The sequence below is a fragment of the Apodemus sylvaticus genome, chromosome 15 (genome assembly GCF_947179515.1).
Source record: "Apodemus sylvaticus chromosome 15, mApoSyl1.1, whole genome shotgun sequence".
NCBI lineage: Eukaryota > Metazoa > Chordata > Mammalia > Rodentia > Muridae > Apodemus > Apodemus sylvaticus.
The window spans coordinates 55,086,150-55,110,717 of NC_067486.1; the positions used below are offsets into that span (position 1 = coordinate 55,086,150).

A 24,568-nucleotide genomic window follows, 5' to 3' on the forward strand; every position below is an offset into this window, starting at 1 on the left:
CAGAGAAACCCTGTCTCGAAAAAAACAAAAAATCCAAAAAACCAAAAAAACAAAAACAAAAAAAAGTACATCCAAACAATGTGATGTATGAACTTATTTTTTTCAATACAGTTTTTCATTGTGTACCATAGACTAACCTTGAATCTACTTTGTAGACTGTGCTGGCCTTAGAGCCATCTACCTGCCTCAGTCTCCCAAGCTGATATTTCAGCTATGAGCCGCCATACCAAGCCTCACTCACACGTTTAAAAGTTGAGTGAGCTCAGACCTGAGGAACCTCAGAGACTTGAGATTGGCAGGAGTCAAGCTGCTCTCTATCCATTTCTGTACCTGCTCTAGGACATGTATCCATGATACCCACTGAGGGGACAATGCCAGTCAGTCACATAAGGAAACCCTTGGTTGGAGTCCTGCCCCATGCAGATAGAGCATCACCAACATCTCAAACTGAGCCAATAAGAAACTCCTACCCCTGACTCCCCCACCTCACTTCTCAGTGTTTATAGAGTCCCTGAACACATGGAATAAAGCTCACAAGTCATTTCATCAAGGATCATATGAGAATGACTGTCTACTGAGCTGTAACACTTGCGGAAGAGTTTGCTCTCCCAAAGCATTCATTGCTGAGGTAGCTGACGTGGGGCCTTGGCTACCTGCCCTGCCCTGGCTAGCCAGACCTTGCTTCTTTGCTAAGAGCTTTAAAAGATCCTCATATGACATAGAACTGTTGTAAATATTTTTAGGCTGATTTCAAGTGTTAAGAAGCCATCTGAAGCCAGATATGGTGACTCATGCCTTTAACCCTAGCATTGGGAGGCAGAGGCAGGTGGATCTTGTGAGTTTGAGACAAACCTGGTCTATATGTTCAGTTTTAGATCAGTCAGAGCTATACAGAGAGATCCTGCCTCAAAAGAAAAACTAAGCCATCTGTTGCCTTCTGTGTCTGTCCAGATGTTCTATGAAAACATTTGTTCAGTAAATTTAATTTTTCTTAACACGATTTTTGCTTACAAATTGATAGAAGAAATGAAGAAAAGATATATAAACATTGTATATACATTTGCATATCAAATAATAGCTATTATATAAGAAAAGAGATACTGCTACCTTTTGTTTTTTAGTAAAAATTATTTAGTACCACCTTTTCCTCTCTCCAGTTAGAGAGTTCTTTTAAATGTCTTAATAACAACTCATGAATAGGGGAAAGTTTACTATTTCTTTAATCTTGGAAGAACACTGAAAGAAAAAGTCAGGGTATGTAGAGTATGGAGGAATTCCCTTATGAAGCTGCCTGCTCACAGCTTTATCAGATGAAGGAGAAACTGGATGGGAATAAGGTTACATATTTCTGTTCAGTAAGGGTATCCATGGTGATAACTTTCATGATGACGGTAGTCATCCTGGTAGCCATCCTGGTATCCTTGGTGATAACTATGGTAACCATATCCAGCATACTCATCTTCTGGGCAGCGCATCCCCAGTGACTGCTGAATGGCCATTTCCTGTCTCCGAAGTTGCATGGAATCAATTAAGTCATACACGATGACCATCGACCACATAGGAGAAGGATACCAGGATTTAACATTGCCATCTTTTCCAACGAGAAGCATGGAGAAGTACTCTGGGCTCACTTGAAAATAGTTGCGGATGTCTTTGACCAAGTGGGCTGGCACATCTTCCCGCTCAACAGTGGAGCTCCCTGGAATAGCATTGTAATGGTTGTTAGTGGACTAAAAAGTCAGAGTTCATCGATACAACAAAACAAGAGGAAATCACCCTGAAAGCAGAAGACCCACAAACCTATTCTCTTTAGCTCAGAAGCAAGTTGTTTGCTGGGAGTGTCCAAATAGCAATTAAATGCCTGGTTGCGCAAGGTTGTTATTGCCAAGCTATGAGACTATGGACAAACTATGGCATCTCTTTAGAGAATGTTACAAAATACAGAACCCAGGCCTTAATTTAATCCTGCAACATCATCTGTACAATCTGTCAGGAACAAACACTGCTGTTTCTATTTCTAGGTATGTTTCCAATTAGTTTACTTCTTTACATTCCAGTTTTCCCTTCAATGGACAATGAAAAGCTTGTTTTGTTGTCCAGAGTTAAAAAGAACAATTATATTGAAAACCAATGGCTGGTTCTAGACGAGTAGTATGTGTGAAAGAAAAGAAGAGATGGGGAACCGTGGCTTTCTGGGGAGTCTACTCTGGCACTCAACCAGTTATTTCCCACACTGGCATTTATTTCAAAACGAGGGTCCATGGAGGAAGGATGGCTATGTTTTCTGCAAGCTTCAGTCTGTTAGTGATTTTCATTTAGCTTCTTTGAGCCTTTTATTGCATGTCCTTATCTTGTGAACAGACACCAAGGTGATAAGACCTCATAAAACAAACATGAGATTGAATGATAGAGCTTAAGTTGCTTTGAAAACCTTAAAACCCATTAACGAACAAAAGCACCATTTTGGTTATGAACATGGATGTCTTTACTGTTGGTTTGAATGATTTTATACCAAAACCAAGATTAGTCTTTAGTCCAGCCCCTGCCCCATGACATCATGGGCACTCAAGCATGCTGGTGATTGCACATAGCCAAACATAATGTTTTAAAAAAAAATAACTATTACCATTAATTGGGAACAGTTCTAAAACGCCTCCAACTTCCTCTCCAACACCCAAAAGCTTCAGAATGGTTATATGTCGCAGACCTGACACAAAAGAAAATCACAAATTAGAGGGAAAAGTCTGAAACTGTCTTTTCCTTCCATAGATCTGACAACTGATGATTTTCATGTCACTTAAAGTCTGACAAGAATATAGAACACAATAAACAAAGTAGAATAATCTGTCTTTGATATTTCTATAACATGGGAAACTTATTTTTAAAAACTAACAAGAGCAGTCACAGATTTTAGGATTAACAAGAATTAGGTGTGAGGCAGACAGATTGAAGAAGATTTGCTCTTAAAATGATTCTTGCTATAAAATACCAAGAAACTAATGAAAATAAAATATCTACTGTGAGCTAAGCACAGTGTTAGATCCTGGGGGCGGGGGGGGGGGGGGAGCAATTAAGCCTGAAAGTTTCATACCTTTTATGGATAACTCTTTCCCTCAGAGAGAAAAACCACACGAACCATCGAAGTGATGGTTAAAGAGTCAGTCACGGGCGAGATGCTTCACTTGACTGGCAGGTTCTTACCCATGAGGAGGCTACACAGGGGAACCCCAGGCAAGCACAGCTGGCTTCCCATCTTTAGCTAAGGTTTCAGCCAAGGAGGGAAGGTCATGCCTTGATAGCTTGTTGGAATTCTTTTGAAGATGAAAAGCATATGAAGGGATTCGGAAAGAAAACAGCAAGATGAAGAGAGTCTAACGGGGTAATAGCTTCGAGCTAATGATAAGATCAGTGGAGTTTGTAGCCCAGGGAGAAAATTAAAAGCTTCTATATGGGAGGGCTCCATTGAAGAGGAGCTAAGATCCAGGCAAAATGCCATTCCCCACAGTTCTGTTTTGCTTCCCACCTTTATCATTTCCTGGAAGGGTGAAGCACTCTATTCCAAATACCAGTGAGTCATGTTTTCAGAAACTGAAGATCATGAACAAAATGACTCCTGGAAAGTGTGATTTGTTCACATTCCCTGCATTTAACAAAAGGCTTTGCTTATGCTAGTGTGACACAGGCTTTCTATACTAGTATAAAAACACCAAACACCAAAAACACTTCTTGAGAAGTATCTATGGTATCTACAGAAAGGAGCAAACCATAATATGACTCGGTGTCATTGTCTCTTTAACATGGTCGTGCTCCATAACCCAGGCTAGCCTGGGACTCAGAAACCCCCTATTGCAGTCTCTTGGTGCTGAGATTACACATATGTGCCACCAAAGTTCTGGGATTTATTTTGACCTACATTTCTACTGTGACTAATCCTTCAGTGCTCTAAGAATATCTTTCATAATCAGTACCATTGAAGACTCTGAAGAATATTAAATACAATTCAGAGCATTAACACATCAAATATTGTATGTTGCTAGTTGTGATAGATGGAGGATACATGAGGGGTTCCTGGGTTGTCTTACCATTGTTGAGCTTGCTTGCCGCCATCCTTTGCATTGTTTCGCATCTTACATTTGGAAAGTACTTATAATTGAGATGCTCTGGGCCACATGACAGAACTGGGTCCCTCTAATGCTTTACAAAACTCACGAACACCTTTCCTTCAAAAATCAAGTGCAGAGTTTCTTTTCTTTTTTTTATTTTTTAAATTTATTTTATTTATATGAGTACACTGTAGCTATTTTCAGACACACCAGAAGAGGGCATCAGATCCCATTACATATGGTTGCGAGCCACCATGTGGTTGCTGGGAATTGAAGTCAGGACCTCTGGAAGAACAGTCAGTGCTCTTAACTGCTGAGCCATCTCTCCAGACCCCAAGTGCAATTTTATAACTGTGCCATAATTATAGATGTGACTCTTCCTACTCGTATCAAAACAGTCTTGATTTGTAATGTTATAGTGATGCATTTTTAAGTGGGTGACAGGAAACCAGCCCTTCCATACATACCTCTAATGATTCAAAGTGCTCCCGTTGGCAACTGCACAGATTCCAGTGTCAGCTGTGATATTGGTACTACTAGCCTCACTGTCACCCCATGTCACACTGAACTTAGTAATAAGTTCTGTATACTGTGCATATATTTCTGTGGCCAGATTAAAAATGATGCTAGTGCTTTTAGTTAACCCGGCAGAAAATGTTTAGCAAATAAGGTGACATGTTATTTTTCAAAATATTGAGGGATTTGCAGCTAATAGAAAAGAAACTTTTTTTCCTTTCTGATTTGGCTTTAAAAGGTTCAGAACTAGACACAGTAACCCACACTGGAAATTCCAGCACACGAGAAGATGAGGCAGGAGGATTTGAAGTTACATAGTGATGTTCTGCTTCTTAAAAAAAAATAAGGCTCTGTTTCATTAATTTCTAGAACAATATATGGAGAAGTACCCATTGTTAGTATCCAAGTATCAGATAAGTGATCCTGCTTGAATTGCATTAACTTAAGATGTGTTTAAAAAAAAACCAATTATAAGTAAAGCAGTAGATACTTTCAAACACTTGGAAGGAATGCATAGTTGACTAAAACAGTGCTTTGAAAGCAACTTCATAGTCAATGTAATAGAATATATGTCTGGGAATGTGCATCTGAATTGGAGTCTATTTGGATGAACTAATGTTCTATGTTCCCCCAGCATGCAATAAGGACACATGGTCCACTATGTTCATAGCAGCCTTATTTATAATAGCCAGAAGCTGGAAAGAACCCAGATATCCCTCAATGGAGGAATGGATACAAAAAAATGTGGTATATATACACAATGGAGTACTATTCAGCAATTAAAAACAATGAATTCATGAATTTTTTAGGCAAATGGATGGAACTGGAAAATATCATCCTAAGCGAGGTAACACAATCACAAAAGAACACACATGGAATGCAATAATTGATAAGTGGATATTAATTAGCCCTGAAGCTCTGAATACTGAAGATACAATTAGCATATCAAATGATTCCCATGAAGAGGGAAGAAGAGGGCCCTAATCCTGGAAAGGCTTGATCCAGCATTGTAGGGGAGTACCAGGACAGAGAAAAGGGAGGGGAAGATAGGAGAATGGATGGAGAGAAGAGGACTTATGGAACATATGGGAGGGGGGGGGGGGACTGGGAAAGGGGAAAGCTTCTAGAATGTAAACAATATAGATAATAAATAAAAAGAAAAAAAAAGAAATCATTCAGGAAGAAAGTGGGATGGGAAAGCAGAAATAAGGTGCCTCCTACTCACCGAAATTGCATGCCTGACCGTTGAGGGCCGAGAGCTGTTGAGAATAGGCCCAGTCTTCATCATTAGGAGCCGAGATCACCAGCAACCGCCTCCTCCATCGGAACCTGGAAAGGATGCAGAGAGCCAGCTGCAATGACTGCTTCGTACACTAGAGGCCAGCGTCAGAAAACAGAGCAACATCGGTTGAGCTGTTGGGTTTTTCCATTCCCGGAATAAAATTCCCTGGCCCATAGAACTCTTCCACAGCTCCTCCGAGCCATTCAGCTGCATTACCACATACTCTTCCTTTTTCTGTTGTGTCTCTGAAGGATATGCCTGAATGATATGTTGGGTTACAGTCATCATGCCTGATGAGGACACTTAAAGCGACACTCTCAGTTATGAGGTACACTAGTCAAAACTATAAAGGAAATGATGATGCCGAGATGACAGGAGAATGCTGAAGAGAGTTAAAGTTCCTGTAGAGTTCCCTCGAGTTCAGCGGGGACTTGGAAATGAGAATATAAACAAGAAAAGGCTAGAAAGGGGCTGCCAGATTTTAAGTGCATGACCACAGCATCAAGAAGGAAAGTAAGAAAGTCATTGAAAGGAGTAAAGAGGGTTCCAGAAAAAAAACCATTTATTTTCCTGAGAAGGGGGTTGTTATTCTAGAGGCAAATGCAAGTTCTGATCTCTATCTTATTATCATTAATAAGTGGCAGTGCTAACTGCCCTTATGAAGTATGGAATTTTGATAAAGTCACCTTCTACTGTTAGTGTAGCTGTCATGGTGGACTAATTAACCTTTTATTTTATACATGGAAACTTGAACTCAAGTTTGTCATCACTACATTTTGGATGTCTTTGTGTATGTCATTCAGTTCAACTAAGTCTCAACTTTTCATTATTTCTGGAGTAAAAAGTATATTAGTTTCTACTTCAAAGAGGTGTAAATAAATTTGAATCCCAAACCCATCAGAATGTTATCCACATAATGGGATGGAACTAGAACTAGGAAATCATGTCTTTATCTATGGTTGCTCCCAGTTTAATATATATATGACATATATATATTAAATATATTTATATATATATTGGTTTTTTTATTTGTTTTTTTGTTTGTTTTTGTTTTTTTTGTTTTTTTTGTTTTTTTTTTTTGATACAGGGTTTCTCTGTATAGCCCTGGCTGTCCTGGAACTCACTTTGTAGACCAGGCTGGCCTCGAACTCAGAAATCTGCCTGCCTCTGCCTCCCAGAGTGCTGGGATTACAAGCATGTGCCACCACCGCCCAGCTACTCCCAGTTTAAAAACCATACCATTACCATACCTTGGACATCATCCATCACATCAGGGCATGACAACCTATTTGAGTGTGTCAGTATGTTGGTTTAAAGCTCACTTTCATTGCATAGGAAGTGTTCTTCACTACGGCTCAAGAAAGCAAGCTGATTGTCTCCCATTTTATGAATGATAAGACATAAACAAGTAATTTACACAACTAGTAAATCTAAGGTGGTAGTGGTACCAAAATACAGACTTATTGACCATGCTGTACTTGTGTTCAGAGGGTCCCCAGTGCAGTATGAAATAAATACAGTGTGCCCCAAGTGGAAAGCCGAATGGAATTATCTCAAGCTGGAGAAGGAGTGTCGCTTTCTGCCTTAGGTGCAGGCAACCAGAAGGTATTAACAATCACTGAGTAGTGGCCAGCCATTTTCCTTCTGTTTTCTCTCCCTATGGCCCATCTAGCTTCAGAATGAAAATGAGCATTTTTAACCCCAAAGAAAATGGCCTCTTGGAGGCAACAGTGGCTTGAGGGAATGAAGGAATAATAGCCTAATGAAATACAAGCTCTCCACGGATGTCTGTCTCCTAAGGCTTGCCAAGAGCTGCTTGCTGTGACATTCCAGTCACTTCCTCTGCTTGTTTTTTCTTCAAAGGGAAAGGAAAACAAGTCTCCACTGAGGGTAGGAGATGAATGTTTTGGCACAGAGAGAGGGAAAGGAGCCTTTGAGACAGTGCAGAGCTTCCTGGGAAAGGGAACAGCGGCGGTTGCTGGGTTGCAAGCTCCGGCTCTGATCTCCCTGCTTCCTTAGGAGGAATGCCAGACCAGAGCTGGCCCCCAGCCAGCATCTAACCAGGCCAGCCTCTCCGGCCTACACGGAGCCATTGAGTTATTTTGGTGAGGACTGTTTTAGCTTGTTTACCTGTATGTACCACTGAATGGGGTTTTGACGGAAGAGGGATGAGTCGCCCTGTCTCAGACACAACCCCGAGAAGGTGGCTTCCCGTAAGGAATGATTGGACTTCACACCCTGGGATCCAAGGCCCCAGCTCAAAGGCACTAAAGAAAATAACTTCCAGGGCCTGTGACAGAAACTGTGACCCTGCTTAGGTCCCCATTTGGGCCAAATTATTCTTCTGTCACATTAGCTTCTCAGGAAATGAAACCCTGCAAGCTCTGCGTGTGTATGCTTCTTTTAACTGGCAAATTAGTGTGCCTTTGCCCACTGTTTGGGGCTTCTGTCTCAGGAAGGGTAATTATAGCCTAGAGTACAGTGCTAAAGAGCAGACTGGCTTCAGGGTCTGGTCAGTTGAAACCAGGCTATGCAGTCTCACCAACCAGTCAGCAAATTTAAGGAAAATTCCCATTTACGGACTGGCTTATCCATAGATTTTTTTTTTTTTCATTTTGGAGCTGTTTTCTTTTTCCTTTTTGTCTCAGCCTAGATATCAATTCTGAATGGTCTGCTGAGTTTCTCTTACAGACAAAGCATGATATAGGACTTGAAAAATGCACTGGAATACTGTAATAGCATTTACTGATCATTTTTTGTGTACAAAGGCCTAGGCCATTGTTACCTTTAGTATTAAGTTGCCCTTCCACAATAATTTTAAGAACAAGAAGGCTTATTATTATCATCTTGCAAATTAGAAAACTGAGTGAGAAAAGAAAGAAAAAGAGTGAGAGAAAAGAAGAAGAAGAATGAGGAGGAGGAGGAAGAAGAGGAGGAGAAGGAGAAGAAGATGGAGGAGGAGGAGGAGGAGGAGGAGGAGAAGGAGGAGGAGATGGAGGAGGAGGAGGAGGAGGAGGAGGAGGAGGAGGAGGAAGAAGAAGAAGAAGAAGAAGAAGAAGAAGAAGAAGAAGAAGAAGAAGAAGAAGAAGAAGAAGAAGAAGAAGAAGAAGAAGAAGAAGAAGAAGACAGGGCTATTTTATTCCTGCTTCTGAGTAATGTTTATTCTTTTTAAATTTTTAAGATAATATTTTATTAGTTCTTTAAATATTTCATACAATGTATTTTGATCATTTTCTCAACCTGCCGACTCTCCCAGATTTACTGTCCCCGCCCTCAATCTCCTACCAACTCAGCTTCCAGTTCTTTTATTATTATTATTATGATGATGATGATGATGATGATGATGATGATGACGATGATTAAAAGCCTTTAAATACAATTGCATTGTCCAACTATGTTTAGGAGTAGGACCTACCCTGGAGTGTAGTCCACCCACCAAGGGTCACCATTAAAGAACACTGGCTGTCCCTCTCCCAGCCACCACCAGTCTCTCTTCAGCTAGTGAGTGGGATTATGTGTTCACACGTCCTCATCTTTTGAGCAACCTGGCTACGGGGCTTAGTCTCTTGGGTCTGAAAATGGTTCTGGTTGCAAGGCTAGGTTCACCTTTGACTGTGCAGGTTGATTTTGTGACATTGGACAGGTCTCCTCTGTTTCTTTCTTTTGATACCGCACATAGAAACCAGAACTTCTGTGAGTATTGCTTCATGCAGTCAATTCAGCACCCTTTCATGCTAAAAGTCTTAGAAAGAACAGGAATTCAAGGCCCATACCTAAACATAGTTAAAGCAATATACAGCACACCGGTAGCCAACATCAAACTAAATGGAGAGAAACTTGAAGCAATCCCACTAAAATCAGGGACTAGACAAGGCTGCCCTCTCTCTCCATATCTTTTCAATATAGTATTTGAAGTTCTAGCTAGAGCAATTAGACAACATAAGGAGGTCAAAGGGATACAAATTGGAAAGGAAGAATTAAATTATCACTATTTGCAGATGACGTGATAGTATACTTAAGTGATCCAAAAAAAACTCCACCAGAGAACTCCTACAGCTGATAACTTCAGCAAAGTGGCAGGTTATAAAAGCAACTCAAGCAAATCAGTAGCCTTTCTATACTTAAAGGATAAGAAAGGAGAAAGAAGTTAGGGAAATGACACCCTTCACAATAGCCACAAACAATATGAAGTATCTTGGTGTGACTAACCAAACAAGTGAAAGATCTATATGACAAGAACTTCAGGTCTCTGAAGAAAGAAATCGAAGAAGACCTCAGAAAATGGAAAAATCTGCCATGCTCATGGATTGGCAGGATTAATATAGTTAAAATGGCCATCTTGCCAAAAGCAATATACAGATTCAATGCAATCCCCATCAAAATCCCAACTCAGTTCTTCACAGAGTTAGAAAAAGCAATTCTCAAATTTATCTGGAATAACAAAAAACCCAGGATAGCTAAAACTATTCTCAACAGTAAAAGAACTTCTGGGGGAATTAGTATCCCAGACTTCAAACAATACTACAGAGCAATAGCATTAAAAACTGCATGGTATTGGCACAGCGACAGGCAAGTGGACCAATGGAATAGAACTGAAGACTCAGAAATGAATCCACACACCTATGGTCATTTGATCTTCGACATACGAGCGGAAAACATCCAGTGGGAAAAAGATAGCATTTTCAACAAGTGGTGCTGCTTCAACTGGAGGTCAGCATGCAGGAGAATGCGAATTGACTCATTCTTATCTCCTTATACTAAGCTCAACTCCAAGTGGATCAAGGACCTCCACATAAAACTAGACACACTGATAGAAAAGAAACTGGGGAAAACCCTTGAGGACATAGGCACAGGGGAAAAGTTCCTGAACAGAACACCAATAGCTTATTCTCTAAGATCAAGAATAGACAAATGGAATCTCATAAAATTACAAAGTTTCTGTAAGGCAAAGGACACCGTCAAAAGGACAAAACGGCAACCAACAAATTGGAAAAAGATCTTCACCAACCCTACATCCAATAGAGGGCTAATATCTAATATATACAAAGAACTCAAGAAGTTAGACCCCAGGGAACCAAATAACCCTATTAAAAAAATGGGGTACAGACCTAAACAAAGAATTTTCACCTGAAGAAATTCGGATGGCCAAGAAGCACCTTAAGAAATGCTCAATATCATTAGCCATTAGGGAAATGCAAATCAAAACAACCCTGAGATTTCACCTCACACCAGTCAGAATGGCTAAGATTAAAAACTCAGGAGACAGCAGGTGTTGACAGGGATGTGGAGAAAGACGAACACTCCTCCACTGCTGGTGGGATTGCAAATTGGTACAACCACTCTGGAAATCAGTCTGGCGGTTCCTAAGAAAACTGGACATGACACTTCTGGAGGACCCTGCTATACCTCTCCTGGGCATATACCCAGAGGATTCCCCAGCATGTAATAAGGACACACGCTCCACTATGTTCATAGCAGCCTTATTTATAATAGCCAGAAGTTGGAAAGAACCCAAACCCTTATTTCTTGAGATCCTTACTAAGATGAGGCCATGAGTAAAGATTAAGCCCATGTGACTCACATTTAACCCTGAGCCTCCAGCAAATGTTTACTTCATTTCTGGAGATCCCTCAGCCTTGAAGCACAGCTGGGGCAGTGCTTATATTGAGATCTCTGCAGTTTGATTTGTTGTTAGTACATTTCTTGTTTTGTCCCTCTTAAAGATTGACAAAGTCCCTATGAAACTTTACCCCAAATTGGGAAAGACTTGGAGCAAAGAAGAAAGTGTTACTTTGTTTTTCTTAAGCTGGTCTCCAGAGGATGCCCCAACCCCTGCTGTCAATGGGCAGTACTCTCAAGAGACTTCTGGAGTGAGGTCAAGAGGATTCCTACTTCTAGGGTCTCCTTGTGGCTTTCTTTGTTTTGTTGTGAGGAAGTTGAAAGTCAAGCACAGTGCATCAGTCCCATTTGGAAGTGAAAGAAGGCTCATGCAAAACAAAATGTGATGTTCACAGCTTCTCAGATTTGCTGACTGCATGAAGCAATACTCACAGAAGTTCTGGTTTCTATGTGCGGTATCAAAAGAAAGAAACAGAGGAGACCTGTCCAATGTCACAAAATCAACCTGCACAGTCAAAGGTGAACCTAGCCTTGCAACCAGAACCATTTTCAGATCCAAAAGACTAAGCCCCGTAGCCAGGTTGCTCAAAAGATGAGGACGTGTGAACTGCTGTGTTTCTTTGATTCTGAGTCATCAAATTAAAAAAAAAAAAGACAGAAAGGAATCAAGGAAGGAAGGAAGAAAAGAAAGGAAAAAGAAAAGGAAAGAAGAGAAGGGTAAAAGAAAAGGAAAGAAGAGAAATGAAAGGAAAAAGAAAAGGAAAGAAAAGAAAAGGAAAGAAAAAAGAAAAGGAAAGAAAAAAGAAAAAAGAAAAGAAAAGAAAGGAAAGCATGCAGGCACTAGCCTCTTCTGGGAACACAAGGAGGATGTACCTGGATAGGAAATTCTCCAGGGACTGCCTCTTGTCCTCCTTGCAGGCAATGCCCTCCTTCTTCTGCTTCTCCATATCTTTGATTCGGGATTGGAAAGTATCAATCAGATCAAACACTGACTTCATTGCTATCGGCACTTCGTAGTATTGCTGTTTAAGAAAACAAGATACATGCAATTTATACCTTCCAGAGAAACCCAGGAAAATGTTTTGATGAGGCTTTGTGGTTTGTAAATGTTTTTTGTTTTGTTTTTGTTTGTTTGGGTTTTTTTGTTGTTGTTTTTTTGCAATAGTACTATCTGCTAGTTGCTTAAAATGGGACCCCAGGAAGTAATTGGTATATTTATAAAGAATGATTCTGGTCTTCTTTTACTAAAAACAATTTATACCTTCCTTACCATACATAACTTAAGTTTACTCCCATACTACTGACACTAAGCTGGTTTCTATTTATGACACTACCAGAGTATGAGGGATAGTATACTCACATAGAAAAGCAAAGCAAATGAGACAGCATTTTAGGGTTATTAACGTGATTTTCCCACCAAATCCTGGTTTATTGAGTCATTTAACTTTAGGTTATGTTCGCTTACATGTTCTCAGAAACAGGTAAGGACCCAACTTAAAAACAGATTCATTTCCTTGGGTCCCAGCTACCCAGACTTTCAAAAGTCACTTGATGTCGATACGGGCCCTGCTGAGCAAAACCAATAGGAGAGGCCACCTGTGCATGGCTTCCAACTTAGAGATCTTCTATTTCAATTTCTTCTGTGGGAGATAAGTTAAAACATTTGCAGAGCTCATTCATGGAGTGATATCTCCCCAGAACCACAAAACCACTGCAGGTCAAGTAAGCTGTTCTGATGGTGCAGATGACACCCCCTTCCAAACATCAACTTGGAAGCTTGCTAACTGTCAGCATCCTAAGATACTAAAGACCCCAGGACCTCAGAGAGCCTCTGTGGAGATGAGATCTAACGCTGGTTGGATCAGCTTGGATCAGCCATTTACCCATTATTCTGCATCTATATTTTTTTTTCCTCTGTGAAACAAGAAAGATGCTGCTGTTTATTTTAGATCTTTGAGACAAAGGTTGCACATATTTGAGCAGTTTGAGACAAAGAAAGCACCCAATAAAGTGAGCTATTTTGTCACTATTGTGACTGTAACTCAGTTTTGGGTAGTTCGTATACTTTGTTGTTAGAGAAAGCAAGTAAATGGAAAATTCTTGCTCTCCCCCCCTCTCTCTCTCCAGAGGCAAAATTCTAGACTTTCTCTAAAGTAATGATTATCAACCTTCCTTCCTTCCAAAGGAACCTTACAAAGGGTCCAATGTTATGACCGTTTAATACAGTTCCTCATGTGGTATAAAATTTTTCTACTGTCATGAGTCATGATGCAAATACGTGATATGCAGGATGTTTCATATGTGACCTCCACGAAAGGGGTCACAACCCAGAGTCGAGAGCTATTGCCCTAAAGGAAACATGCTAAGTATAGAGTTTCTTGAAGGAAAGAAGTCCTCTGTCTCTTGTATTCCCAGGGCATGGATCACCACAGCCATTTAACTAGTGTCTGATAAATTCACCATATTCATGTGATGGAAAGATTCAGTCATGTAGCTGGGCTGTCCAAGTTCAGTCCAACCCAGTCCTTTTCTGAAGAGGTCATTTCTAAGTGCAAATTCATAAGACAACTGAAATACTATAGCTGTTTAAAAACCTTGCCAGTAGGGGCACAGTTTGTGGACTTATTGACCATAAGAAACCATAGGTTCTATTCTGAGGAATTCACCATGTCGCTCATGGCAAAAGCCGCACCTTGACTCTCAGATCTACATCTGTCAGCACCATGAAGAAGTCATTGTAGGTCATCCCATACTCCTTCCTCAGCTCGCTGATGAGATGTTGGTCCACCAAGTCCTCATCATCCACCACACGCATAGGTTTCTCATTATCTTAAGAAAAACAAAATGCGCAGAAAAATGAGCATGGCAAAAGAGAAAACACTGAATAAGGTGAGTAGGGACCCTGAAGTTCATCCAGCTCAAACCAGACCATTCTGTCTAGTTTTACAGGCTTACCTCACAATATGTGGGAATAGTTTTACAGGGAACTAAATTAAATTAAAGCTATATGACTAGTGAATTCATAGGTATAGAGGTACCAAAGGAATACACAAACTACCATTAAAAAACCACACCTTTAAAGATAACAACCCATCTCTGCCCACACTGTTTGTATGAATCAGAAGTGTTAGCATTAGGTTTGCCTAGCATTAAGTTGCTAGAAAACCGTCCATCCTGTCAGGGTCTGAGGCTTTCCTAAATTGCCAGGAAGCTAGACCAGACATGTTTGTGAAGGCTCACTTCCAGTATAGATAATTCTGAGTTTGAGGGCTGTATCTGTTCCTCTTTTAGCATATAATTAACTTTGGAGCTCAGTAAACATGTGCCATAGAGAAAAATAAAGTCTATGCTCAAAACTAGACACAGATTCATTTGGGTTCCAGAAGAAGCTATACAAATTTCTCAAATGAGCACAATTTCAAGCAAAATTTAAGAGCTTTTGGAAGGCTTTAAGCATGATGCACGTTTTTGGTCAAAAAAAATCATTATAATTCAGAATAGTTCCAGAGGTGCCACTGAAGACATGAGAAGCATGACTATCCAACTGTCTTAGTTAGGGTTTCTATTGCTGTGTTTAGACATTGTAACCAAAAGGGGCTTCGGGAATTCAGATCACAAAGTCTTCATACAAGAGCCTCCATCTGATGTGCCATTTTGCAGGCCCTAAATGTTTATTCATATCATATTCCAGGTCACAGTGGGTTTGTTATGTTACAACCCCATGGTCAATTAAAAGCTATCTGTATTTAATTCCCCTTCAAAATAGATTGTTTCCCACAACTCCATCTAAAATTGTATCTTCAAATAATCCCTCATATTTCGGATAAAAGGAAAATGAATTAGTGAATGTGTGACAACGTAGCTATTAGCACAGGAAATGTTAATTATCAACATGGACACAGTGAGCAGTGCTAGGGACTATTTTGCAAATAAAAGATGAAAATACGAAAGCTGAACATTATCTGTTGCCTTCCTGATAGGAAGACAATTATAGTTAAACTGTTACTTTGATCCAGTTGTTTATGCTAGTTGAAAGAAAAGTAGAAACAAGTAGCTTGATTTCTACAAAATAATGTGAAAAGAAAAAGAAATCTAGTTTCTTTTCCAAAGTTCTAACTGTGCTTCACGGAGGTGGTCCACAGACCCAGGATCTAAGAAACTAACTGTATGAGGAAAAAGCACTGGCTGAAAACTGGAGGACGATATGATGGGTGATATTATATAGATCACATATCTATTTTTTCAATTGAAAAGTTTGTTGTTGATAAAATATATACTAATTAAAAAGTATTATGTTGGGGTAGTAGTTTCGCTTGTTTCTAGCATATCTTCTTCAGCATAGAAAGTTAGTTGCAGAATTAAATATGCAGTATGATATTATTCTCAGTTAAAAACATTTTTAAGGCAAAAGAAGATGCAAATAGGAACACACAACATACAGCATCCATTCTGTAGGACACAGAGCTGTTCACAGTTCCTCTGCGAGATGGCAGTGGTAACCATAAGGTGGGCTATTGACTCGTTACTCTCTATGTCTATACTATTCAAATTTCAACAAGTCATAAATAACTCTGTGAATAATAATGAAGGAGAATTAGAATGTTCTTAACTATAATGTTTCCATCAAACTACCTTCTAAATGATTACGTTTGAGCCCATGGGATAGTGCTGTTGTCAGCTTTTTGTAGTGCCCAGGGGTAACTCCAGAGACTCTCTGTTTGTCAAACGTATTGGGAATAAACAGCTGTGGAATGGCCTACCATAAAGGAGACATCTATACCATTGCCTCCAAGGCTCAGGGAACATCACAGAAGAAGGACCAGAAAGAATGTAAAAGCCGGAAAAAGGCAGAGGAGATTAGTGCTGAGTTCTAGGGATGACATAGCTGTTGCACTTTGGATACTCATGGCCAGCATGCTTACCTATACAAGATGGCACCCATCAACACCTAGTCACTGAATAAGGAACAGATTATAGGGTGCTGGTGCTCTGCATAATGGTTGACAGGGAAGGAGGAGACCATTTTCTTCAGTGCTGGAGACACTGATAAGGTTCCCATGTTTCTATAAACAAACTCTCTGATAGCAACACTAATGAAACTAATTGGTACACACACACTCTCTCTCTCTCTCTCACACACACACACACACAAGACATAAAAACAGAAGGAGGGCTAGCTGGGAAGACTAAGGAGATCGGTGAGAATGGGAAGAGGCCAAGACAAGGAAATGGTACCAAGATGATCAAATATATTGTGAACATGAAAGAAAGGTTTCAATAAAATCCATTATTATGCACAAATAAAATGCTAATTAAACTATGAAAATCAAAATGTCTTTTGGAGTTAATATTCTAAATGTTCATAAATAGGTTTTATCTTCACCTAGGAATTATAATTTTGAGGGGTTTGCTGTTACCTTATTTTGTTTACTTTTTAAACTCATGTAGCCCAGGCTGGTTTTAAATTCACTCTGTAGATGAAAATGGCCTTGATCTCTTTTATTCAAATGTATCTATTTTTATTATCATTATTATTATCTCTCTGGGTGTGTACGTGTGTGTGTGTGTGTGTGTGTGTGTCTATGATGTAAGTGGGTGCTTGTGTCATGGTGCATATTCAGAAGCCAGAGGACAAGTCTGTATAATCAGTTCTCTATTTCCACCCTTACATGGGCCCAGGGGATTAAACTAGGGTCACCAGGCTTTGAGTGGTAAGTCCTTTTGTCATTTATCTGGCCTGACCTTGTACATGCGCATTGGTGGGTACAAGGTTGGGCAAGAATAATGGATATAAAAGCCTTCACTCTCACCTCCAAATTGGCAGCCCCAAGTGTCAGCCATATTAGCACTCAAAACATCTGCCTTCGTCCTCCTAGGACTGGAGGAAGGGAGATAATTCTCCATTCACCTCCTTACATTCAAAACTCAGAGAACACAATCTATAACAGATTCTAAGGGGGGGGGGAAAGAGGACTTGACTTGCTCAAGTTCACACTGCTAACTAGAAGCAAAATGGTAGCAGGACTCAAACAGCCTCTCCTGTTGCCTCTCCTGTAGCCCTCTCTGTACTAGACACAGACACCTCCCAACCATTGGCCAATCAGGACCCTGGTTTAAGGCCTAAAACAAACTTTGCTCTAACCAGAAAGAAGCTGATTTCACAGTCTGGTTTCACCTCTCAAGCAAAATGTTTTCAGAAGTGATTCAAACAAACATTAGAAATAAAACGTTTTACACTCTCAGGCTACTGAAATGTCTACATGTTTGGCCTGAGGAGAAAAATCTGCTGAAGGAAAACAATGAAGTCTCTGATCAAGGCTGGATCCAGGGAGGACAGAGGTAAGTGTACAGCAGGGAGGAGTCCACCCCCGGCCAAATGCTGAAGAAGGTGCATGTGAGGCCAGCTCCTGTCTGCGGCTGCCTGGTCTAGCTGCAGTGCTCTGCTATCCTCTGTATTCTGTGCAAATCAGAGTTGGGCTAATAATATTCTTCAGTCTGGAAGGCAACACAGAATGTATAGATTCTTAAGTTTATCTACTTCTGTCTTAGCACACTAGTCAATCTTCATGGAGTACTTTAAGACTTACAAGCAGACATTCTTGAAAGAGGTCCTATAAACTGTTAACTGTCTCCTAATTTAGCTAACATGACTAAGATCCATGTTCATTTTGTGAGATGAGGAATGGGATTATCAAGGGAAGGGCTAGCCAGATGAGGAGAGCTCTTCTTTTTTTTTTTTTTTTTTTTTTTTTGGTGTTTTTCAAGACAGGGTTTCTCTGTGTAACCCTGGCTGTCCTGGAACTCACTCTGTAGACCAGGCTGGCCTCAAACTCAGAAATCCACCTGCCTCTGCCTCCCAAGTGCTGAGATTAAAGGCATGCGCCACCACCTCCTGGCTGAGAGCTCTTTTTCTATCTCCAAAGTTGTCTCTCTTTGTGATTTCTTAGTTGTTTCTACTTCTGTTTTTAGATCCAGGACGGTTTTGCTCAGTTCCTTCATTTGTTTGTTTGTGTTTTACTTTACTTCTTTAAGAAATTTTTGTGTTTCCTCTTTCATGACTTCTGCCATTTGACTCACTTTCTCCTGCATTTCTTTAAGGTTGTTTTTTTTTTTGTTGTTTTGTTTTGTTTTGTTTGTTTGTTTGTTTGTTCGTTTTTGTTTTTGTTTTTGTTTTTTTGCGTTTCTTCTTTATTGGCTTCTATCTCTTGAGCCTTATTCTCCTGAATTTCTTTAAGTGATTTTTGTGTTTCCATTATACAGGTTTCTACTTTATTCATGTTCCCCTGTATTTCTCTAAGAGATTCATTTATGTCCTGTTGTTTGTGTTCTTCTAGCAGCATCATGACCAGCAATTTTAAATCCAAATCTTGTTTTTCTTGTGTGTTGGCGTAACCAGGACTTGCTGATATTGGTTCAGACACTGCCATATTGCCTAGATTTCTGTTAGTAGCATTCCTGCGTTTGCCCTTTGCCATCTTGTTATCTCTGGTGTTAGTTGGTATTGTCTCTGGCTGGTGTTTGAGCCTCCTGTGAGACTGTAGGGCTATTTCAGTTAACACTGAATGGCTGGGTTTCCCCTGTCAGAGATTGCTGATGTGCTGCCCTCCTCTTGGGTGCTGTTGGAGCCCTGGTGTGTCCTGCCCCAAGCAATGTTATGCTTGGGTTGTCTCTGTGGACTGAACCTGGTACTGCCCGTCTGCTCTATCAGAGAGCGAGGATGGCAGCAGGGATCCCTCAGGGCACCGGCCCCACGACTGCCTGGCACACAGAGGAACCATTGCTCTCCCAGTTCCTGGGCACAGGCGGAAGCCAGCAGCTCAGTTGCCTGCATCCCCAGAGGTCCTAGTCTCAGGATAGCTCAGTGCCAGGTGTCTTGTCTGGCTGGGGACAAAGATGGTGACTCTGCCTTCTCCACAAGGCAGAGTACCCGCGTCAGGCTGGCCCTCAGAGGAACTTCTGCTCTCCCAGTTCCTAGGCACAGGCAGCAGCCCGCAGCTCAGTTGTCTGTGTCCCCCGAGGTCTTACACTCGGAATAGCTCAGTACCTGGGGTGGCCTGTCTCCTCTAGCTGGGGACAAAGATGGCGACTCTGCTTTCTCCACAGGGCAGAGTACCCGCGTCAGGCTCGAGAGCTCTTTTTCATACTATTACAAATAACCTAGAAATGGGATGCTTGTCTGGTTCCTCATTCTTTAGGAATGCCAGTCCTGGGCTGGAGAGATGGCTCAGTGGTTAAGAGCACTGACTATTCTTCCAGAGGTCCTGAGTTCAGTTCCCAGCAACCACATGGTGGCTCACAACCATCTGGTGTGTCTGAAGACAGCTACAGTGTACTCATATAAATGAAATAAATCTTTTTTTTTAAAAGGAAACCCAGTGTCACAATTCTGGTTGCATTATAGAAAGTCTCTTCATGTATTTAATTGACTATAGATAGCACAATGGCACTTACGAATTAGCTTCAATTATAAGCTATTAGACAATTGTATGCCTGCATTATTGTGACTATTCCTCTCCTGGAATCCATGATTTCTTTTCCTTCCCCTAAGTTCAAGCTGTGAACTGAAGTTCTCTAAGGGTGCCATATCTGTGCTGGAGGGTGTGCAAACAGACTGACAGACAACTGAGTGACTGACTAAAGTGTTGTAACTGTGGAGAGATGGAATGTTGACTGTTAAGAGACAAAATTATCTCGGGCTATCTTTAGTTGTCTTAAGATCCACTCACTCCCAAACCACATCTTTGACTTAACATTTTTCTATTAGTAAAACTTTTGGAATGTGCTCCTCAGCAGATCACCACCAACCCTAAAGCTGTGAATGTTAAAAGATAACATCTGGGCTGAGGAGATGACTCATTTGGTTCAGCACTTGCCACACAAGCATAAGGAGCTGAGTTTGGGTCTCTAGTGCCAACATTAAAAGCCAAACATGCGAGTGTACCAGCTATACAGTCTAGCCAATCAGTAAGCTTTGGGTTCAGTGAGAGACTCGGTATTTAAAATGAGGTGGGGAAGCCAGGCATGGAGATGCACGACTTAATCCAAGTACTCTAGAGCCAAAAGTGAACAGATTTCTATGAGTTTGAGGCTACATATAGAGTTCCAGGACAGCCTGGGCTATACCGTGAGACCCTTTCTTAAAAAAGAAAGGAAGGAAAGAAGGAAGGAAGGAAGGAAAAGAAAGAGAGAAAGAAAGAGAAACAGAAAGAGAGAGAAAGAAAGAAAGAAAGAAAGAAAGAAAGAAAGAAAGAAAGAAAGAAAGAAAGAAAGAAAGAAAGGAAGGAAGGAAGGAAGGAAGGAAGGAAGGAAGGAAGGAAGGAAGGAAGAAAGAAAGAAAGAAAGAAAGAAAGAAAGAAAGAAAGAAAGAAAGAAAGAAAGAAAGAAAGAAAGAAAGAAAGAAATGGAGTGTGATTAAAGAAGAAATTTGGTATCAACCTCTGATCATTACACAGAATGGCACATAATGGAACATACACACATAGAGACAAACACACAGATACAAACATGTACACACATACACACATAGACACATATACAAACACACACAGAGAGACAGACTCAGATACACAGACACAAATATGCTCATAAAGACACATGCACATACAGACACATACACATACAGATACATGCACACATACACAAAGACTCCAGACACAGACTCAGACAGACAGACAGACAGACACACACACACACACATACACACATACACACGACATCTGAAAACTATAGAAGAGATTGCCCTGATGTGTTGTACCTCACCAACCTGATCTCCCACCAATGTATTTGATAAAGTCCTTCACCAATGCCGGGATCATTTCACTGTCTCCTGTTGCTGCAGCACTTCCGAATCACTCCTGGCTTTTTCTAAAGAGTGGAATGTATTGCCAACTTTCATCACCGTCACTAGAAATCTCCCCATTACAATCTCTCAATCCAGACCAATCAAATTAGAATCACTCATAGTAAGGGCAAGTGAGCTACATCTAAACAGGTTTCCTGGCTAATTAAAATGCGTTCAAAGGACAGACAGCTGCTCTCTCACAGAAGAGAGCCTGAACGCTCATCATAGCATATAAGGTCATTAATGTTATCCACCCAGTGTATCTTAACTAACTTACCTATTAAGACTGAGTGCAGGTGTTGGAGAGGGTGTGGAGAAAGAGGAACACTCCTCCACTGCTGGTGGAGTTGCAAATTGGTACAACAACTCTGGAAATCAGTCTGGCGGTTCCTCAGAAAACTGGGCACCTCACTTCCAGAAGATCCTGCTATACCACTCCTGGGCATATACCCAGAGGATTCCCCACCATGTAATAAGGATACATGCTCTACTATGCTCATAGCAGCCCTATTTATAATTGCCAGATGCTGGAAAGAACCCAGGTATCCCTCAACAGAAGAGTGGATGCAAAAAATGTGGTATATCTACACAATGGAGTACTATTCAGCCATTAGAAACAATGAATTCATGAAATTCTTAGGCAAATGGATGGAGCTAGAGAATATCATACTAAGTGAGGTAACCCAGACTCAAAAGGTGAATCATGGTATGCATTCACTAATAAGTGGATATTAACCTAGAAAACTGGAATACCCAAAACATAATCCACACATCAAATGAGGTACAAGAAGAAAGGAGGAGTGGCCCCTTGTTCTGGAAAGACTCAGTGAAGCAGTATTCGGCAAAACCAGAACGGGGAAGTGGGAAGGGGTGGGTGGGAAGACAGGGGAAGAGAAGGGGGCTTACGGGACTTTCGGGGATTGGGGGGCTAGAAAAGGGGAAATCAATTGAAATGTAAATAAAAAATTATATCGAATAAAAAAATCTGAAAAGGAAAAAAAAAAGACTGAGTGCGTATACTGTGCTCTAGATCACTATTTTCAATTGTTGAATCTATAGCCTCTTTCAATATATCTGGAATCCCAGGAGGCTGAGGCAGGAGGATGGAAATTTCAAGGCCAATCTGGACTAGAGAGTGAGTTCCAGGCCATTCTGGGCAACTTAATGATTCTCTCTTTCCCCCCTCTCCTTATATATGTGTGTGAGTGTTATATATAAAATATACATTTATATATAACAAATATAAAATAGATATTTGTACTTTCATAAAGAAGCACAAATACATACGGTTGCCTGCAGAGGACAGGGAGTAATAGATAAAGAATCAGGTATAGATTTGAGAACCTTTGATGTACAACTTCTTATATAAACAGTATAAAATGTATCAACAACAAAAGTTAAAGATCAAATATCTCAGTTTTCAAAATTAGAATGACATAAATTTTATTTCCCAAGGCTTCTCCATTATTAAAGTCACTATTTATGTCATTTATGGTGTTATCTTTGATTATGGTGGTTGGAAGAGTCTATCTTTCTATGTGTATACATACACACATACACATAAAAGTTTAAATGTAGCTTCTGCACATGAAGGAAAATATTATCTTTATGAGTTTGGCTTCTCGTGCCTAGCATGATTTCTAGTGGCAGCCATTTCCCCACAAATGTCATTTTTCTTACTGGCTACTGCAATCCTCTGGGTTTATAGACCATGGTTTTTGTAGTTGCTCATCACCTGACAGGGAATCACTTACGTCTCCACCACAGTGTCCAGTGACTTGTTTTGCACTTTTGACTTCTGTTCTTTTGTCCCCTTGATTATCCGGGTTTGATGCTAACAGTGATACATTAGCCGTGAAGGGCGGGTGATGAGCTAAGCCGTGAACGGGCGCTGGCCTTTGTAGCCCATTTATATCCTTGCCCATCGGAAACTGAGTACACAGGAAACACCGAGACACCATGGACACCCGCTCACCCAGGCTTCCTGCCTTACTAAGGGTGGCAGGGTCTAGGAAGGGCAGTTGGCAGATTCTGTAACCACAGATGAAAGCAACGCTTGGAGTCAGAGGCTCAGTTATTTGGGCTGCCTCAAAGGGAAAGCAGATTGGGGGGTTATTCTGGGCACTGATGTTGTAAGCTTTACCATATAACATAATTCTCTTCAGGAAAATCAAAGACAAAAATAATGTAGACTAGAATGTGTTCTGTCATTCTTAATTGTAAACGCTAGTTTAAAATTCATCTCTGTGCATGCCTTATTCATATAAACAACATTGTCACTTCTTATACTGTATCCCACACCCATCAATTTTTCTACCTCCTTTTTATTAATGACCCTTAAACACTCATTCCCTCAGAAGAAGCTACCAGAGCTGGAGAGATAATGCAGTGGGTAAGAGCACACACTGGGGTGGACGGGGGACTTAATGTATCCTTTGAATTTTAGCCCTTAATTTGTGGGGACCAATACAAATGTAAAAATATATTTCAAGTTTATGGTTTTTATAGGGAAATTCCCACCTGCCGTAGTCTATCTCCCTCTCATTTTATCCTTTAATAAAGAACCAGTAGTGAGAAACTTCTTCCTAACTGACCAATTTTATGATCTTTCAACTCAACATATATACCAATATTCTTATGTTAGAGTGACATTTTAAATAGGAACAATAAAGAAAGCCTTTATGTGTGAATCCATTTTAGTATCTCACACATAATATCCTTCTGTGTTGGCAAACCCATATGGGCACTGGAATTTGCCCAAACCTTGTGACTTTCTTTAGACTAATGTCTGAAACCTTAAATTTAATCTCCTAGTGTTTGTAGCCCCATAGCAGATGTTCTAACTACCTTAGCAGGATGGACCAGCTGATGCCGGCATCCACATTGTGTCTGTTTGTCAGTGTTTGCTTTCAAGAGGCAGTAAAACTCTGGAGAAATACAGAGTATTTACTTTATATTTAAGGAGAAAGAAAGCTACTGGACAGATCTCAGGCTGAAAATCAGACAAAGCTGGGATTTGGTTCACTAAGACTAATAGTTCATGCCAAATTTTATTTTCCCATAACTGAATCCCGGTCTTGGCTGAAAGAGCTACCAGCCTTTCTCATAAGGGTAACCTAGGACACGGGGAGGGAAGAGCCTTCCAGGAATTGGGTGAAAGAAAAAAAAAGCATCCCCCCCCCCCTTTCAAAGCAGGCCAGTGCTGCC

General features: G+C 40.6%; 1 protein-coding gene across 1 annotated transcript in view; it reads right to left on the bottom strand.

The window, feature by feature from the left end:
* Positions 1–1,197: 1,197 nt before the first annotated feature.
* Ccdc80 (coiled-coil domain containing 80) overlaps positions 1,198–24,568 on the bottom strand; it is a 36,706-nt gene continuing 13,335 nt past the window's right edge. Inside the window, exons 5-9 of the mRNA XM_052158791.1 lie at positions 14,213–14,349; positions 12,394–12,542; positions 5,845–5,948; positions 2,627–2,707; positions 1,198–1,699 (exon numbers count right to left, since the gene is read on the bottom strand). Coding sequence (XP_052014751.1) covers positions 1,353–1,699; positions 2,627–2,707; positions 5,845–5,948; positions 12,394–12,542; positions 14,213–14,349 — 818 coding nt within the window. The 3' untranslated portion in view covers positions 1,198–1,352. The remainder of the gene's footprint in view (positions 1,700–2,626; positions 2,708–5,844; positions 5,949–12,393; positions 12,543–14,212; positions 14,350–24,568) is intronic.